The sequence below is a fragment of the Acomys minous genome (genome assembly GCF_964271855.1).
Source record: "Acomys minous genome assembly, chromosome: 10".
Lineage (NCBI taxonomy): Eukaryota > Metazoa > Chordata > Mammalia > Rodentia > Muridae > Acomys > Acomys minous.
This window is the reverse complement of record NC_140491.1, coordinates 119,654,269-119,674,000: the sequence shown is the minus strand read 5'-3', so window position 1 is coordinate 119,674,000 and position 19,732 is coordinate 119,654,269. Positions and strand designations below refer to the sequence as shown.

The following is a 19,732-nucleotide window of genomic DNA, read 5'->3' as shown; positions in this document are numbered from 1 at the left end:
AAAGATCCTGCAAACTCCTTGAAAGAAGTATCTCAGAGATTCACTTGGAATTTAAACAAAGACTTTTGCCACGTGTCCTGAGGACTTCATGCTGTTATGGAGCATAGCTCTGCTTGTTACCTTTGCGGTCCTTATAATCCCCTCTACATGTGAATTGTGTGAGTACTATAAAGGAGGCTTCTAGCCCCTCACTGGACAGTATCACTGACATACTAAATCTCCATCTTTGATCTCTCTTAGGCATTGCTACTAGAGCAAATTAATGATTTAACCACCACCTTTGAAAACAATCTACAAGTGTAGATTGTCAACAATGATCATTTACCCTTAGAAAGAATTTGAAAAAATAGATTATTCAATGAGATTAGGTAAAGATGTTTTTGCTAGTGGCTCTAACTTAGAAAGTCTTAGGGAAAAATAGATTGTTTAGCAAAGTAAGGTAAAGATGTTTTTGCTATCGGTCCAGATACAGGAAATCTTAGGGGACAATTGAAGTTAAGAGAAAGTACATTCTTACTAGTAAAGCTAGAAACTTTTTTGATATTAGCAAAGCAAGAACAATAGCCCATAGCAGCATTGGCTGATGTGACCCTTTCAAAATGGGCTAATGACTGAGATGACTATTGATTTCCTTATTCTATTTTTCTGCCCTCAGCTTCCTGATATGATTTAGTAAAACATATTAATGAGTACATGAGCACCTTTAGGACTTAAAGTAGAAATGGCTGATTATTTTTATATAGGAGTTTATATTTGTGATTCTTTTAAGGTCTTTATAAGATTAAGTCTTAAGATAATTGGTTTTCCTTTGTAACCGCAAACTACAGCCTGCCAGTAAAGAAAAGCTGGCTGAAAAATTCCCTTGCTTTCCTATGCTCTGTTAATATGTAACAAGTTGCTTATGTACAAATATATGTGGGTCCTTAGAAATAACTTGTTATTCATGTTTGTTCTGCACCCATAATACGCATAACATTTGACCATGGGAAGATAATGGGGAGGATGGTTTTCTTATGTATATCCATTGTAATCATTTATTTATAGAGGGATAGAATGTATCACATTGTGATTTTTGTACTGCTTGAAAAAAATTTTGGGGGCATACTAACTGTGAGAAGAAGGATAAGAAAACAAAAAAGGATAAAGATAAGAAAAAGGATGAGAAAATGGATAAGAATAAGGATGAAAATAAAAAGATGATAATAAAAAGAAGAAGAAAAAGAAGCTTGTTGAAATCTACCTGCTGAAGTCTGTCTTATTCCATTGTCTAGTGTGTATGTGTGTGTGTGTGTGTGTGTGTGTGTGTGTGTGTGTGTGTGTGTGTGTGTGTGTGCATGGTTGTTTTCTCTCCTTCCGTCCCCCTTTTTTTTTTAGATGCTTGCCACCATCAGTGGAAGCCCCAACTAGGAGCCATCAGCTCTAGCCTCAGCTTGCCAACATCAGTGGAAGCTATTGCTGGTACCTATTGGTTCTGGATCAGAAGGTGGCCCTCAGGGAAAGTCTACAGGGTCACCAGCCAGCCATAGGATTCCCTTGCCAGCTCAGATTTCCCCAGTTGATGTCAAAGCTGGATTTTGACAGACACTGATGCTGTATCATACCTGACAGGATTCACTCTTCTCAGCAAGTGGGAAGCTGACATCCTGCGTCCTCCATGTTCCAGGAGCCTCAGTTGCTGTTAGCCATCAGCACAGGACAGCGTTGTAGAAAGCTTCTGATCCCAATTGGTCCAGCATTTCAGACTGTCCCACACAGGACTCCTATTAAGCCTGGAATTTCTCAATATTGAGAAAATGGGCCACAAATGCTAGCCCTGGCTTACTTAACCATTTCCCCCAAATTTTTGGCCCCTTCAAAGGTATTATTTACCTTAATTCAGCCTGATGAAACTTTAAGAGAATGATTCCCACTTCCTCTAAGGGGGGTTGAGTAGGTTTTTGTTTGCTCTCTTTTTCTATAGATGCTTATTTTAATTTGGAATTGGTTATAAGTTATTATTGGTCTTATACAGAGGGAAAACTAGGTTGGACTCAGGGATGTCTCTTTTTGTCTTTCTTTTGTCGGTAAGAGATAGGAGCCCAAGAGTTTAAAAGTTAAAAGTATACATCAGAGAGAGTTTCTGAAGAGCAAGGCTGCCAGCCTGAGAGTTTAAAAGTTAAAGTATAAATGAATTTCTGATTGTGATCAAGGGCTCCAAAATAGCAAGGCTACCAGAGCCATCATCCTGACAGTTAAGAGTTAAGAAAATTCAGAGTTTCTCTGCGACCAGTGCTTTCAAAGCACCTGAAAGCTTGAGAGTTAAAGTACAGATAGAGAAACACTAGAAGAAACTGGCACCTAGCACTGATAGGCCTAGAGCAAACGACGTTCTCACTTCCTACGCTGTCCCACAAAGCCTAGCCCTGGATCCTGTGAGTATAAATAGTGGTGTGGTCTTCTTTACAAAAACCAAATATGAAAACCAACTAAACACGGTTTTTAGATTCATGAGGATTAAATTATACAGGCAAAAATTGCAATCAGTATAAATTTAATCACAGTGTTAAATGATTACAATTCATGCTGACGCTGTATGTTTCCAGAGTAGCAGTCATTCAAAGTAATAACTATTACATAACTATGGTCATATGCATTTTAATTTCAACAAATATTCACATATTCTATTGAAAAGTTAAGAAAATTCATGTAGGGCAGGAATATAGGAATTAGTAAAAATTATTCTGACACGTTTAAAAAATACAAATAAATCAAATTCACATTTTTTTTAAAAAGTAGAAACATAAACATGATTTAAAATTAGCTAATTCTTCAAAGAAATTAAAATGATTTGCTCAATATCAAGAATTATGGGTGGGATGGAAATGAAAACGGCATTTGTACTCATCATAGAATATTTGACAATTAAAACTTTATTATACACATTCAACAATAACTTTAAAGTTATAAAGTAGAACTAATTTCAACCGTTTCTGTAATTACATATAAAAATCTTTCAAAACACAATACATTGGAATAAGTGGTGTTTAATACATCATGGTGTGGAAACAAGCATACTCAACAGATGATAATGTTTCCTGAAAACAAAATGTAGCTGAAACTATTCTAGATTTCTAGTGTGTTTTTTTTAAAGAATCCCTTGCCATGTATTATGACCAAATATCTTAAATATTGATTCCCATCATGAAAAAGAAACATAATATAATAGAGAGAAAACAAACGATTGCTAATAAAAAGAGTAGTAACATCTGTGAATTCTAACATAGTTCATCTTCCAGAAGTAGCCACGTATTTAAAATTGTGGGGGAAAAGGATCCTATGTAGAATATACAAAGAACATAAAACAATTGTTGAATTAAAAAGGGGGTTATTTTCAGTGGAAATTGGTTATAGGTTATTATTAGTCTTATTTAGCAAGAAAGCGAGGTTGGACTCAGGGGTGTCTCTCTTTCCTTTATTTTCTAGTCTTACCTTTGGAGATAGGAATTGAAAAGAAAGAGGGGGAAATATAGAAATATATCGAGAAGATAGAACAAAAAGTAGATGGGTGAATCTACTCTTCAACTTAATGCCTTAATTGTCACTCACAAAGTTATTTTTAATTCACTGGTATAGAATTGTGTATATAGATGCAAAATAAATTTAATTTTAGATACAGTGGTATAGAATTCAAATGTAAGATTATTCTTCACACACATTACATATATTTCTACTCTAATATGAGGTATTGTACCCACATACTCAATTATAATACAAGGTTTACTCCAATACTTTGAAAGTGCTTTTGTAGACCGTTTAGGATAAATGTTATACAAGTAAATTGTTAGCTGATCATATCATGGTCATATCAATTACTAATCTATTTTTATCACAACAATACACATCTTAGGTGACTCCACTGAAAGATAAGGTAAAATAGATAAGGTCTTTAAAAACCTCAGAGACATACAGAATATGGCATTTAAAATGTTTTTATTATTATAAAGATTCACTGACATTGAGACAGGTTAAATCCTGGAAACACCCAGCCTACATCAAGGAGGATGATGAGCATCTACTGCCTCACAAATATGTCTGTAAGATATACTGTGCCAGAGGCTGAAGATGATGCTACAACATTTTAGAGAGTTTTGTTGTCTCTGTTATCTTCTGTTTGGGAAGCTGCTAACCTGCATACTCCCTGTATACTCAGGTAATTAATTTTATTCCTTCTCAAGTCTGATGGGGTTGAAGTCCATGAAAGTTTAGTTTTACAATTAAGCTTAGTTGGCTAGGGGTTAAGATATCTTTAGGTCTAGACAGATGTTTTAAGTTAAAAATGACAATATATGATAGATATTGGTTTATATTCAGAATTTTAGAATCACCAAGATAGGAAAGATGTTCTCTTCATGGCTGCCAAATACAAATAGCAAAAACACTAAGACTGTAACATTTATATAATTCCTGATTGTGTCATGTTTTTTTTGCTGTAGGTAGTTTATTGTATATGTGTATAATAATATAAATGTATATATAAAAAATTAGTAAAAAAGAGGTAAATACAGGAATATAAAATTTATAATAAAAAATTAATGTGCTTCTATTTTATAAAAGAACTAAACCCATACAATCTCCTGCTCCCTACGGTCTTATCATACTTTAATTGCCTGCTAGTATTATTTCTGAAACTTAAAAGTCTAATTCATAAAAAACTGTCATGTGTGCAAAAACTGACTTTTATTTTTCTTCATAAAAATGCATTTTTCAATGATAGTTCTTTTCTTATTGCTTCTTTTACATCTTTGTTCCTCAGGCTGTAAATCATAGGGTTCAGCATAGGAATGACTGTGGTATAGAACACAGCAACCATCTTGCCTTGTTCCACAGATTCTGTGGATGGTGGTCTGAGATACATGAAGAAGAGAGTTGCATAGAATATGGTAACTGCTGTCAGGTGGGAGCCACAGGTGGAGAAAGCTTTGCGTTTGCCTTCTGTTGAGCTGATCCTCAGAATGGCAGGAAAAATATACAGGTAGGAAGTGATAATAATGAGCAGGGAGAGAGAGAGGTTGAATCCAGCCACGACATACATGGAGGTTTCTTTGCGATAAGTGTCAGAACAAGCCAGCTTAATCAGCGGTGGGTCAGCACAGTAGAAGTGATTGATTTCGTTCTGGCCACAGAAAGCCAGGCTGTAAGTCCACATGGTCTCCATCAGGCCAGTGAGTGCCCCATACACGTAAGGCACTGTGATGAGGGACTTGCATACACTCTGGGACATCCTGCTACCATAAAGCAGAGGTTTGCAGATGGCCATATACCGATCGAAGGCCATCAAAGCCAGGATGTAGAATTCAACATGAACCAAGGCAATGAAGAGGTAACACTGGACCAAGCATGCAGAGTAGGAGATAGTTTTTCCCTCTGAAAGGAAAATCTGGAGCATTTTTGGGGTCACATTGGAAGAGAAACACATATCCACAAAGGATAAGTGACTCAGGAAAAAGTACATGGGTGTGTGTAGCCTGGCATTGGCCTGGATGAGCATGATCATGCCCAGGTTGCCTGCCACTGTGACCATATACACTATCAGAAACAGCACAAAAAAGAAAATCTGAAGCTCCACATGGTTAGTAAGTCCTAGGAGAATGAACTCAGTCACAGAGGTGAAGTTTTTCTTCATGGTGGCCTGCAGAGAGAAAGAAAAACTTTATGTCAGAATAGACATTCCATAAAGGAGTCAACATTTAAATATATTATAATAATTGTTTCCCAACCAAGTTTGCATTTTTATTTCTGAGGACTAGGGGAGGGAGGGAAAAGGGATGAAGGGGAGAGGGGGTATCAGGAAGGGATGAGGCAGGAGGATACAATTGGCATGTGAAGAATTTAAACTGCAGAAAAAGCAGGGAACTTATATTGCTAAACCCACTATACGTGAATAGCTCTGAAACTGGCTGAGATATGAATGTCTAGGCATAGACAATGCATCTTCTTGGCTACAGAACACCTATGAATTATTATTAGATGCCATGAATGAAGCTTTACAGATGTCCTTTTCTCTGCACATACAAAGAACAGAAAACCCGCCTTAATTGTACTCTGCATCACACACCCCTTATACATTTATAATATTAGGACTCAATAATGCTTTTGAGAAATTATATGCTTTCAGAACAAAAGAACCAGACACTGACATTGGATCAGACCTTAGAGGATTCATTGCTCCCAGCATGCTGGATGCTGACATCCTGCATTCTTCATGTTCCAGCACCAAGTGCTTCAGCTGCTGTTCCTCATCAGAATAAGTCAGCTCCCAGGACACCTTCAAAGAAAACTTTCGATCCTATTTGGTCCAGCATTTCAGACTGTCCCACACAGGACTCTAATCAAGCCTGGAATTACTCAATATTTAGAAACTGGACCAAAAGTGCTATTCCTAGCTTGTTTAAGCTTTTCCCCAACTTTATTTGGGCCCTTAAAAAGGTATTATTAGTCCCAAATCAGCTGGAAGAAACCTGAAGAGAATGATGCCCCATTTCCTTTAAGGGGGGTTGGGTAGGTTTTTGGTCGTTTTCTTGGGCTATAGATGGTTATTTTCAATGAGAGTTGGTTGTAAGTTATTATTGGTCTTATTTAGAAAGAAAGCAAGATTGGACTCAAGGATGTCTCTCTATTCCTTTATCTTCCATCCTTAGGTTTGGAGATAGGTGTTGAGAAGAAAAGAAGGGGGATTGTAGAAATATATACAGAAGAAAGAAGAAAAAGTAGATTAGTGAATCTACTCAACTTCATGCCTTAATTGTCACTCACAAGGTTATTTTTAATTCACAGGTACAGAATTTGTATATAGATGTTAAATAATTTTAATTTTAGATACCATGATATAGAATTCAAATTTAACATTATTCTTCACACACATTTTAGACATTACTGCTGTAATATGATGTATTGTACCCATATAATTCAACTATAATACAAGGTTTGTTTTCAATACTTTGAAAGTGCTATTGCAGGCTGTTTAGGATAAATAAGTTATACAAGTTAATTGTTAGTTGATCATATCATGGTCATATCTATTACTAGTCTATGTCACAACAAGAAACATCCTAGGCACAACAGATAAATATGTTTCTATAGAAAGATAAGGTAAAATAGTTAAATAAGGTCTTCAAAAACCTCAGAAACATAGAGAATATGGCTTTTAAAAATGTTTTTGTTAAAGATTTACTGACAATGTGACAGTTTACATCCTGACAACACCCAGCCTATCTCAAAAAGGATGATGATCATCTAAGAACCTCCTCATGGAGATGGCTTCAAATGCAGAAAAGAAGCCACTGGAAAAAATGTCCTTGTTTCTAAGACAGACAGAATTATACCTAAAAAAAAGGCATGCTTGGATGCAGACAGAGTAGACGGCCAAACTCTGCCAAGACAGGATAAACAACTCCTCAATAGTTCTTGATTCACAAATATGTCTGTGAGATATATTGGACCAGCAATCTGAAAACGATGCTCCAATTTTATAGAGATTTTTGGGTGACTGCTCAGGTAGCAAAGTGTCTCTCATATTCTCATTTGGAAAATTACTAACCTGTACACTCAGTACACCAAGCTAATCCATTTTATTCCTTCTCAAGTCTCTGATGGAGTTGGAGACCAAATAGTTTATTTGTAATTAAGCTTAGTTGTTTTATGAGTTTAGATGTTTTTAGGTCTAGATAGTTGTTTTAGGTTCATAATAATGAGATATGATAGATATTGATTTATATTCAGAATTTTAGACACACCAAGACAGGAAAGATGTCTTCTTCAAGCCTGTCAAATACAAATTGCCAAAATACTAAGAATGTAACACTTATATAATTCCTGATCATGTCATGTTTTTCTTGTTGTAGGTAGTTTTTCCTATATGTGTGTAATAATATAAATGTTTATGTAAAAATTAAAATGTATTTTAAACATTTAGTTTGTATTTTTCTCTTGAAATACAAATTTTCTTAGTCTAAATTAGAATTCTTACTTATGTCCATTTCTGAGCTTTCTATTCTACTTTTAAACTTCATATCAATTTGTAATTCTAAGATATTTCCCCACTATTTATAATAGACACATGAATTTTTTTTACCACTTTTAAGATTTAATTTTCCAGATTACTTTACTCAAATGAGGAAACGACATAAGATATTGGCTGGTACAATTGATTCTAGACCAATCCATGTAAAACCTTTAATATTGTATGTGCAATGGTTATAAATGATAGCTTAAAATCATTTCATATCTTTATAAAGTACAAAATACCAATACCTTATATTTTCTAATTAGAAGAAAAAATATCCTGTCGAATGAACAATTAATTACATATCCTACATTAATGGTTTTGGAAAACTTCATAGCATGTTTTCAATTAACTCAATAAAAATTATAGAGGCAAATTATGCAAACATCAGACCTTGATTGGGATATGGAAGTAACTTAGTTCAGGCTGTTTGTCTGCAGTTGGGAGACTAGTGAGATGTCCAGTAGTCACTGAAATCACAGGATGCGATTTCAGAGTCTCGGTTGATATTCAATTGCACACAATAATAATATGAATATAGCTTCTTCTCAAAGTAAGAACAAATCCTAAAAATTAAGCCTTGGGGAAAGAAAATTAAAACTGTAGAAGAAATATATAAAACAGTTGGCAATTCTCCCTCGTTTTTATTTATTTTCAATCTGGATTTGCTACTGAAGTCTAACTAGAAGGGTGAAATTCAGTCAACAATTTTAATCCACCCCTCCGTCATAGGCTTGCTTTTCTGTCTTTCTGTCTGTCTGTCCTTCTCTCTCTCTCTCTCTCTCTCTCTCTCTCTCTCTCTCTCTCTCTCTCTCTCTCTCCATATATATATATATATATATATATATATATATATATATATATATAAAATGAATAAATGCTAATATAAACTTAATACCTAGAGTTACTTCTTTCTATATATTAACATTTATACTTATATATTAATATATACTTACCTATATATGTGTGTGTGCATGTGTACCGTGTGTGTATGTGTGAGTGAGTGTGCCTGTGTGTTTCTCCTCTTCCCAGGGGGCTGTTGGCCTCGAGCCAAGCAAGGCAGGATGAGCAGAAGCTGAGGTGCAGAGCTTGGCAGGATGCGAGCACTATTAAGATTGAATACTCTGCCAACCACTTCAGAGAGCTAGGCCAACCTTAATCAGGGAGAAGAAAGCCTGTAAAGTCCTTGCCGGATGGATGGAGGCATCCATGATAGGTACACGTAACTGGTTGCAACAAAGCACTTAGAGGACAGTTGTGTGGATTCCTCAGCATGCTTTGATCATATAAATGGGAACACAGCATCTAATTAATTATCCTGTAGGTGAAAGGGAGCTCTCAAATGTGGCTAGGGGCATCTATGTCCAAATACATTCTCTAAATGAGGTCAGGCAGAGAGCAGGACACCCTGCTGGGAATCGGGAGGCCTACACTTAATCCAGAGCTCAGAATTGCTCTCAGAACTGGGAGGTCAGCAACCTGTAACCTCAACCAGCAGCAGTTTCACACACACACACACACACACACACACACACACACACACACACACTATATATATATATGGTTGGCTTGAATTCACAATCTTCCTTGAGCATTTCACTACTTGTTTAGTATTTATAACACACATTCTCAGATCTTGAGTATTTTCACTATACAAACACACAGATAAGTCAAAATAAACAAGGTTATATAGTAGTTGTTTAGCCATACCTGACTTCTATGAATAAATGCTTGTACTCCATGAAAAACAACCCTAACAACTCATAAAATGGCACACTTTATCTACTTTCCAACAACTTACCTATAAAGAACAATGGAAGTAGGAAAACAAATGAGCCTTCAAGGCTAATAACCAAGGGTGTTTCTTATATATATAAGGTAGAGCTTTTCCCTAGACCATTAAAAATAGAAATAAAAATAAATAAATGAAGTCATCAATCCTTCCAATTATAAGTCTCTGAAGACAGCTCAGGCAGTTTTAACCAGGGAGTTAGGAATAATAGATTGATCTCTTCAGGGACTTCATCTGTCTTGGCGAGGACCTTACAACCACTGTGCTGCATAACCTGGCACAGTGTAATCAAACAAGCAGCAATCATGCGCAGAACACAGGTTCCTTTCAAAGTTAACATTGTGAGGCCATTTTAGCTTTTTGGTTTTGTTTGCTTAATTTATACTGTTAAGTGTTTAGAAAAATGCAAAAACAAGTGAATGAAAATTGAGAAATTTCAAATCAGTTCAATGTATTGAGGAAACTTCTCCAATTCATTATTTTCTAGGTTGTTCTGCACATTTTAGAGTCATTGAATTTCACCGAGGTTATATATTCATAATATATATGACTAGTAAGGCAGCATAGTTTCATAAACAGCATTCTTAACACTTTTTTACTAATACTGATAGAAACCCATTAAAGACCTTATCTCCAATTTCAAAATATTGATGTGAAGCAACTGAGCTATAGAAAAGACAATCAATTTCCTTACATTGCAAAAGCTGTTAGGTGCTCAGCTAAAAAAGGAAAGCGTATAGGATTGTGTTAGTTCATTCCATTTGGTGGGTAAATGTTCACTAAAATGAGTCAAACATATTAGGTAGTTACCTATGGATAAAACAAGCAAACCAAAAAAAAAAAATGTGGTTTGTCCCACTGAGTATTTCTGGTTTTCTAAACTATCCATTTCAGTTCCTCACTTTTAAAATAGGATAGCACATACAGTCATATATCCCTAATAAATTCTAGTTCAAAGCCATGAAAATATGTCCTAACTGTGCATTTCTATCGCTATTATGCAAAGAATTCTTAAATTTGAGGTATGGGCATTTCATTAGAGCTTAGTGGAAGCAGAGGAGGAATAAAATGATCTTGCAAAGAGGACTTCATGCACTAGATAGATGGTGGTTATCTGCCTGCCCTTCTTGGAAGCAAAATAATTCCTTTTTACAGAAGTTGTGCCTCAGTAACATCTGAGAAAAATGGCTCAAAAACATTATCCTTCTGTCATAGCTTATATTAAAATGTGTTGTGATTTATCACTTATGCCAAACAAATTAAGAGAAAATATTACCATATATATTCCATGCCTCTGTTATCTCATCCTGTCTCACTCAGTTACCTTTTCTTCCATTGTAACCCATAATTTAGGGATAAATCAAATTTTCTTTAGTTCATTTGCCTCTTCAAAAAATTTTCCCTCATTCTTCATACTTTAAAATTCATATCAAAATTTACCACCCTGTTCAATTGCTGACACTTCAATAAAAAAACCTTTACATAATTTAGGATATTAACATTGGTTTTATTCACATAATACTTATAAACTATTCCAACTTTATCAATGGGAGGAGCACGGAGACATCTTGGATTTCCTTGAAATAGTGTTAAAAATAAGACCCAGATGGTGGTGAAGAGTAAAGTGAAATGCAGTGCTCTCTCCTAGATACGACATGGCTGTTGAAACTGTGACCTTACAGTAGCTGTGTTTCTTACCCAAGATCTACACGTGGCCAATCCAGGAAAAGACCTGGAATAGATTACCTCCAGCCCTCCTACATTACTAAAGAGATATTGGCAATGGGTTGTGGCTCAGGGGTGGAGGAAACATTATTTTATGGAGGATATGACAACTGGAAGGATTCTCATGCTCCAGCGGATTTCCCACAGTCATATACACGCGGGCGTCTCTAACTGATCTTACTAAGAGTAACAAACAAGTGAAGATAGGAGAGAGTACATTGGCAGACATCATGGAAGGAGTTGAAATTCAGAGATAGAGGTTGGTATTATCACATGTATTTGTATATGTATATCATGTGTGGTTCAAAATGCGGTAAAATGTTATCCTTGGTCACAAAATAAAAATGATTTCTGTTACAGTAAATTGTATTGGTTAGGCCTAAGATGGCTAATAACTGACAGAGTCTGAAACATACTTTAAAGCTGCTTGCACTATGCTGGACAGAATCTAAACTGCCACCAATCTACTCATAAACTAACATAAACAAACTACTCTAAACCTCATCACATCCATATATCCCAAGCACTTGCCACTATGATCCTTGGAGGCTCCTCTCTCCTTCCCTGTCAACTGTAAACCATTTTCTTCCTCTCTCTCAACTGTCAATCTTTGCTATGCCCCTCTCCAGGAAGTCCCACCTTCCACTTCCTGTCCTTCTGCCCAGCTAATTGGCTAAACAATGCTTTATTGACAGTTGTTACATCCACTCAAGACATTCCCTCCACAGATTTCGGGGTGTTGCAAGGGTCTGCTTATCTTGATTCACAGGTGAGAGAACCTACATGGACTATCTTCTTACTTTTGTGTTTAAATTTGTAACAACTATATCAGAGACAAATAATTTATTTTGGCTCATTGTTCCAGAGGATACAGTTCACTGTGGCTTATCGTTTCAGCCAAAGCAGCTGATCAAAGCATGGTGCTTAGGAGTGTAAGGCAGCTGGTTACTTTGTGTGCACAGACAGGAAACAGTAAGAACACTGGTGCTCAGATCACTGTCTCTTTTCTTTGAGTCTGGGATCCTGCACAGAGAATGGTTACTTACATTTCAGATGGATTGTCTCTCTTCAGTTAACCCAATCTAGACACAAATTTAACCAGAACATTCGGTTTTGTAATAATGATTTTTTTCTTCTGTTTATTTGAGAGTTCAACAACCACAAATGCATAAAACATATACTATTTCATTTTTGCCTACAGAGTAGAAAAAATCCGTATTTTGGTAAGTAATGTCCCTTGGGCTCCTATATACTCTTCAACACGTTCTGAATGATAGCGTGGTTGGTGTTAGAGGATTGTTTTTCAATATTCTGAGAAGCCATTAGGTGGCAAAACAGTGCTTCTCTCCATTGCTGGCTCTAAGGAAAACCATTGGGTTTTTTCATAATTCACTTTGCAGTATACATATTGGCAGTAGCAGCCAGATAAATGTAAAGCACTTTGGAATACAAATGACTAGGAGAGTGTGATTCTCCTGACAAGGAGAAAATGACAAGCAGAAATCTACCTGGCAGTGGTGGCACAGGTCTTTAGTCTTAGCATTTCAGGGGCAGAGACAGGCAAATCTCTGGGTTTGAGGCCAGCCTGGTCTACATAGTGATTTCCCAGACAGCCAAAAGTACATAGAAATGCTGCTTCAGAAAACCGTAAAACAAACAAACAAACAAACGATAAACAACTCCTGTATGTTGCTCTCCACACATACATACCACATACAAATAAAAAGATATAATAAATTTTACAATGTATATTCTTTATCTTCTTCATATGTGCATGTGTGGATATGTGCAAATGATAGTTCCATGAAAATATCTGACAGGAAAAGTATATTAAGTTTACAATACTATAAATACCATTATTAGTGAATCATTAGTGCCTTTATAATGTAAGTATAGAGCATTAATAGACCCTGATATCTGAATAATAGGAGACTGGCTTTGCAAACTAAAAGCCTGTTTAGATAGCAGTGTGTGTGTGTGTGTGTGTGTGTGTGTGTGTGTGTGTGTTTAAGGAGAATCCAACCAACTAGAGACTATTTTAAAATCCGTGTGTGTGTGTGTGTGTGTGTGTGTGTGTGTGTGTGTGTTTTAGCAGAATGCATTAACAATATAATATTCAAAGTAAAGATATTTAAAACATATCACGGTTTATAAATAATGTGTGGCTTAACATAGAATAAATACTCTGAAAGTGTCATGTTATGTGTGGCTTTGAACAAAAAACAAACTCATGGGTAGCTATAAAGAAAATTTTGAAAAACAACAAAGGAAGAATGTTTCTATTGAGAGGAATAAGGACATTCTGTGGTTTTCTCTTTTGCATTGATATCCAAATCAACAGATGCAGTCCCAAATCAGTGGCCAAACCTGCCTGATGAAACATAACAAGTTTATGTCTTAGTCATAAAGTGGGCTTTCATATACTGAGAATGAACTGACACTTCTTCCACTGCTTGAGCACTTAAACTGTTTTGTATTACAAAACCAAGCAATCCATTGTCTACTCTTATTCACCTTATAATGCTGCAATTTCTACAAAATGTACTACCATTTCACACTAGAAGCAATGCATACCCTATGAGGAAACTTAGTAAATGAAAGTTATTTTTGCTTAGAAAAAGAACATCAAATTTACCAGAAATCCAAAATAAAAGAAGAAAATTGCTTTCTTTAGTGTAAAAACACCTACAAAAGTAGTAAGGTTTTTCATTCTAAAATTGTAAATCATTTTACTCATTGTACAGAACAACAGTGGATCATATTTAAACTGTGGTACAAATATCAAATATCTGGCCCATCCTGAAAAAAAAAAAAGATTAATAAGGAAGAAAGAAGGACGGATGTGAAAGATACTTAACTCCAGAAATGTGAAATTTCACTAATAATTCTACCAAAAAAATCATGAAGACACAAGATATTCATAGTGTCTATAGGAAATCCTTCTTTTCCTGACTTGGGTTATTACAAAACATCTGGAAGGATTGCTCAGTGGTTAAAACACATTTTTGGTCTTGCAGAGGACATGGAGTAACTTTCCAGCACCTACACGGTGGCTTACAACCAAGAGTGCATCCTGATAAAGGAGAGCTAATGCCCTCTTCTAGAGTCCTCTGCCATCACAAGAGCATGTGAAAGATACATACACATGATATATGCATAGCATAATATATACATGTGACTGTATATATGTATGTATGTGTAAAACACATGTCCACAATAGTGGGAGAAAGAAAGAAAAGAAATGCTGCAATGAAGTATACCTTCAAATAATAAGAAATATTTGAGCTTGAAGATAAGGCAAAAAGAGCTTGAGACACTGGCTAGTCTTCCAGAGAAGACAGTTTGATGCCCAGCACAATGATGGCAGCTCACAATTGGCATTTGATACCCTCTTCTGATCTCCAAGTAATCAGGCACACATGTAAACACAGACACACACACACACACACACACACACACACACACACACACACACACACACGCACACTGACAAAACACACATACAAAATACAGAGGAAAATCTTTAAAGAAATAAGTGAATATTTAAAGGGATAATCTTATGGAACCTCTGGTATTCTGCTTTAGCAGATATGCATTTGGTTGAAAGGGATTCTTACAAGGAGAAAGAAGTAAATGAAGTGCCAGGGTCAAAACCGAAGGTGATAAACTGAGACTAATCAGCACACCTATTGATAACCCTGTAATATACTAACTAGCATGACAACCCTGCATGGTAATAGCTCTGCTCCTCAGTTTATGTTTTGCCAAATTTGTGCCTATCCATACAAACATGGTTATGCATTTATTTATTAGTATAAAAGTCATTTTGTAAAAGACTTTTAAAAATGTTAAATTCAGTCTGGATATTAGGAATGGAAGAGAGAAATAGTTCACTCTTTTACTTTGTACATTTATATTAAGATTGAATATTTTAGTGTAACAAATCCTTACTTTTAATTACATAAAAGTAATATATAGAAAGCCATGAATGTAAAACTGCTTAACAGAAGACTAACTCCCCATACTTGCACATGAATTGGACTTCTACATAGTATGTAGTATTTTGCACTTACGTATTATATATGTTGTTGTGAGATATATCCTTTCTTATTAAATTTATTTATTCATATTACATCTTTATTGTTATCCCATCCTTTGTATCATCTTGTTCCTCCTTCCCTCCCACTTTCCACCTAATCTCCACCCCTATGTCTGTGACTGAGGGGGACCTCCTCCCCATCTATATGATCATAGGGTGAGATATATCTTTTCATCTTGTATATAAAGTGAATTTCAGCAAGAATAAGTTAGGTATTACTTTCATAAACAAAACTTTTATTTGAATTAAAAAGATAAAGTGATTTTACTTTGAAAGCACATTTCTTCTAACCAGCTTCCGAAAAGCATGTTTCACGTCTTTATTTCTCAGACTATAAATGATGGGGTTCAACATGGGGCTTACAAAAGTGTAGAATACAGCAATGATTTTGGACTGCTCCACTGACTTGTCTGTGGGAGGTCTAACATACATGCAGAACAGAGTCCCGTAAAACACAGTCACCGCCACCAGATGCGACCCACAGGTGGAAAAGGCTTTGCGCCTACCTTCGGCAGAGCGCATCCTCAAGATGGCAGTGAGAATGAACAGGTAGGAAATCAGGATTATGAGCAGGGAATTGGAGAGGTTAAATCCTGCTACTACAAACATAGATGTTTCCTTAATGAAAGTGTCAGAGCAGGAGAGTCTGATGAGAGGAGGGTCAGCACAGTAGAAGTGGTTGATGATGTTGGAGCCGCAGAAGGTCAACCGGTAAGTCCACATGGTTTCCATCAGGCCACTCAGGAAGCCGTAGATATAGGGACCGGCAATCAGACGGACACAGACACCTTTGGACATCTTGCTGCTGTAAAGCAAAGGGTTACAGATGGCCACGTACCTGTCATAGGCCATCACAGCTAACATATAATATTCAGTAATCACCATAGCAATGAAAAAATAACACTGGACTAAACAAGCTGCATAAGAAATGGTCTTCTTCTCTGATAAAAAGTTCACGAGCATCTTGGGAGTCACATTGGTAGAATAGCACAAATCCAAGCAAGACAAGCTGGCAAGAAAGTAGTACATAGGGGTATGCAGGCGTGAATCTACTCTGATTAGCACCATCATGCCAAGATTGCCCCCCACTGTAATCAAATAGATCACCAGGAAGAGCACAAAGAGGACAGGCTGCAGCTCTGGACGGTCTGTCAATCCCAAGAGAATAAATTCAGTCACCATGGAGTAATTCCCTCTGACCATTTTCTTAGGTGCCACCATGCTCACTTAGAGGGAGTAGAGAGGGGTAAACGAGATGCACGTTAGATTTTTTCCCTCTTTTCCCCCTATTTCACATCACTCTTATTATTCACCCTACACAGCTGTTTCTAAGGTCTGAGAATATCAGAGGTGGTGCACTGGATTTTCACATCTTAAAATAAGGAAAGGAAAGAAAGAAGGAAAGATGAAAGAAAGAAAGAAACAAAGAAACAAAGAAAGAAGAAGGAAAGAAAGATGAAGGAAGGAAAGAAGGAAGGAAGGTAAGAAGGAAAGAGAGAGAGAGAGAAAGAAAGAAAGAAAGAAAGAAAGAAAGAAAGAAAGAAAGAAGGGAAGAGTTGAAAATACCAGAAGTAAATTATCCTAGATAAATTTTAGTAGTACAATGTTTCAAATGGTAGTATTTATGTCAACATACAAAAGGAAGAAGTTACGAACTGGGAATAACAAAGATTTATATGAGAATTTTAGTCACTAATAGTTAGGTCACATTTTCATTTTCGTATCAATTTACCTTTCCATTTGTTCCCCCAAATCAATCATAAGACAAAATTTTGGCAATTCTGTTCTTGTAGTGGAGCAGAAATATTAAATTAATATCTATAATTACATGTGGAAAAAGTTTGACTACTTTTGCTGTAGTAAGGCAAAAGTGAGTGAAAGGAGTGGTAATTATTCTTAGCTCAATGGGCAGAATGTGCTTTTGTAATTAACACATTATACTTTCAGAGAGTATCAGATCAGACAATGTCAATTCTAATAGATTAATAGAACAAGAATTCTTGGTTGACACTCTACATAATGTATATTAATTATGGATTTGGGTGGTGTATTCAGCTTTTTTTAAATTTTAGAATAGATTGTATAAGAGAGTAAAATTCAGTAACTATTAGAGCTATTTATATTATGAACCAATGATGAGTAAGGGGGGGCCACAAGAGTCAACTGAAATGAACCAGAGAATTGTGTCTGTTTAAACCACCACTCTGAATATGGGATGGGATTTTTACTTGATGTTAACATGAGCCATGTGTTGTCATATCCTATGAAAGTCCTATTTTAAAGATTAGGATCGATTGTTTTATGGAAAATCTACTAAAATATTGTTAGAAATAAAAGTTTTATTTCAACCTGTCTTCAATCAAGCCACAGAATACAAATCTTCTGACTTGTTCTAGAATGGTACAAACAATAACCCCTTATGGTGCCCAATTCACCCAATATATATTTGCGCTGTTTATAGTAGCTGAATCAAACACAAGTACCAATTATTTACTTGACTTGATGATGATATCACAATATGCATACTTATTTGAGATAACCTAATACATAAACAATAGTGAACATCACATGCATAGAAATTATCTACTGGATTAATAAATAGGATAACCAATAATGTACTTCGCTTTGAAAAAGGTGACTGTGCCATGAGATCAGAGTGATGAAAATTATAGTTAAATGACATGGTTCAAAAATAAATATTTAAACTAAGTAGGTAGTTTTGTTTAAAAATAAGTCTAGGTATTGACAAACATTAGAGCTGGTCTGGGGTTTGAGGAATTTATATAATTACCTAGAAAAAATAGAAGGACTCTCAAGTAATTTGAACATTATATATGAAGGCATTTCACTTGAGACTTTCATTGAAATGGAAGCTATTCAATGTATATGAGAAATACCAGAATGAAATCATGAGGAAGCACAGTAAACAATACATATCCTACTAAATTGCTATATCCATATGACATTGACTTAGTTGAAATTTAGTAGTAATTATGAATCAACATGCATATTGATGAGGTTCTTAAACATTTATATTCTTATATATTTGGTTATGAGTCTAGCTTTTCACAGCTTAGCCATCCTCCTAGTTCAACATTTATATTCTTTATGAAAGGAAATAAAACAGAAATATAAACTATCATAAAATTTCATTGCCTCCAGCTTAACAACTTCTCTCTAGATTGGAAAATTAACAAATAAATAAGATATTTAAATAAATATAGCCATATATGTGTATTTTTTGTATTAAAATATAATAACTAATCTCATTATTTGGTAAGTTACATAGCTTGCCTTTAAATAGAAAAGACTATTGCATTAAGTCTGTAAGCATTGTGAATATATAGGTTAAATTTGGTGTGACTACAATTTCCATCCTAAAAATTAGAAAGATAAGAATCATAATCAACTATAATTAAAAAAACCATAAAGACATATATAAGATCAGCTCTACAGTTGTCACTGGTATCTGAAGTACTACTACCTGAAATATGGAATGTAAAAATAGAGAAAATTTTTAGTCAAGGAAAGGAACGCAAAATAAAAGTAAAAATTATTGAATTTTAAATCCAGTAGTTGGGCACCTAACTGCCTGGCTGAGCAAAAGGCAACAGAGAAGATAGTGAGAATAGTAATAGACTATGAGAATGTAAGGTAGGAAATAAAAACAGAGATGGATAAGGCAGATATTTATGACACCATGCAGTTTCTATGAGAAACTTCCTGGGAGTGAGCACTGCTCTTGCATCTTTTACCATCAGGGACTCCAGCACCTCCATCCTCTCCTGGGTTTCCACTGCCATGCTTCTCAGATAAGACGGCAAGAAATATTACCTCTTTATAACAAATGACACTGATGTCTAGGTCTCATTAAGACAGTAGAAATTAATAGAACTTTCTATGTTTTCAGGTAAAACTCTTAATAATTCATTTAGATCATAACATCTCTCTGCACAGTGTCACGTTCTTTCCATGATATTTTGAGTTTGTACCTTTTCAGTGTCAGGCATTGAACAATTTCCAAAGTACCTACCATTTCTACAATTCCTATACTTCAGTTATGAGTCTATCAATT

The 19,732-nt window shown here is 35.5% G+C and overlaps 2 protein-coding genes across 2 annotated transcripts; both read right to left on the bottom strand.

Annotated features, from left to right (window-relative positions):
- Positions 1-4,726: 4,726 nt before the first annotated feature.
- LOC311607348 (olfactory receptor 5M8-like) lies at positions 4,727-5,662 on the bottom strand (the record flags this gene model as incomplete). Its single annotated transcript, XM_084799000.1, has 1 exon — positions 4,727-5,662. One exon carries the CDS (start codon positions 5,660-5,662, stop codon positions 4,727-4,729), a length of 936 nt encoding a protein of 311 aa, XP_084655126.1.
- A 10,259-nt stretch (positions 5,663-15,921) lies between these two features.
- Positions 15,922-16,878, bottom strand: LOC311606794 (olfactory receptor 5M5; the record flags this gene model as incomplete). Its single annotated transcript, XM_084798206.1, has 1 exon — positions 15,922-16,878. The coding sequence occupies one exon, from the start codon at positions 16,876-16,878 to the stop codon at positions 15,922-15,924; it is 957 nt and encodes a 318-aa protein (XP_084654332.1).
- Positions 16,879-19,732: the final 2,854 nt, after the last annotated feature.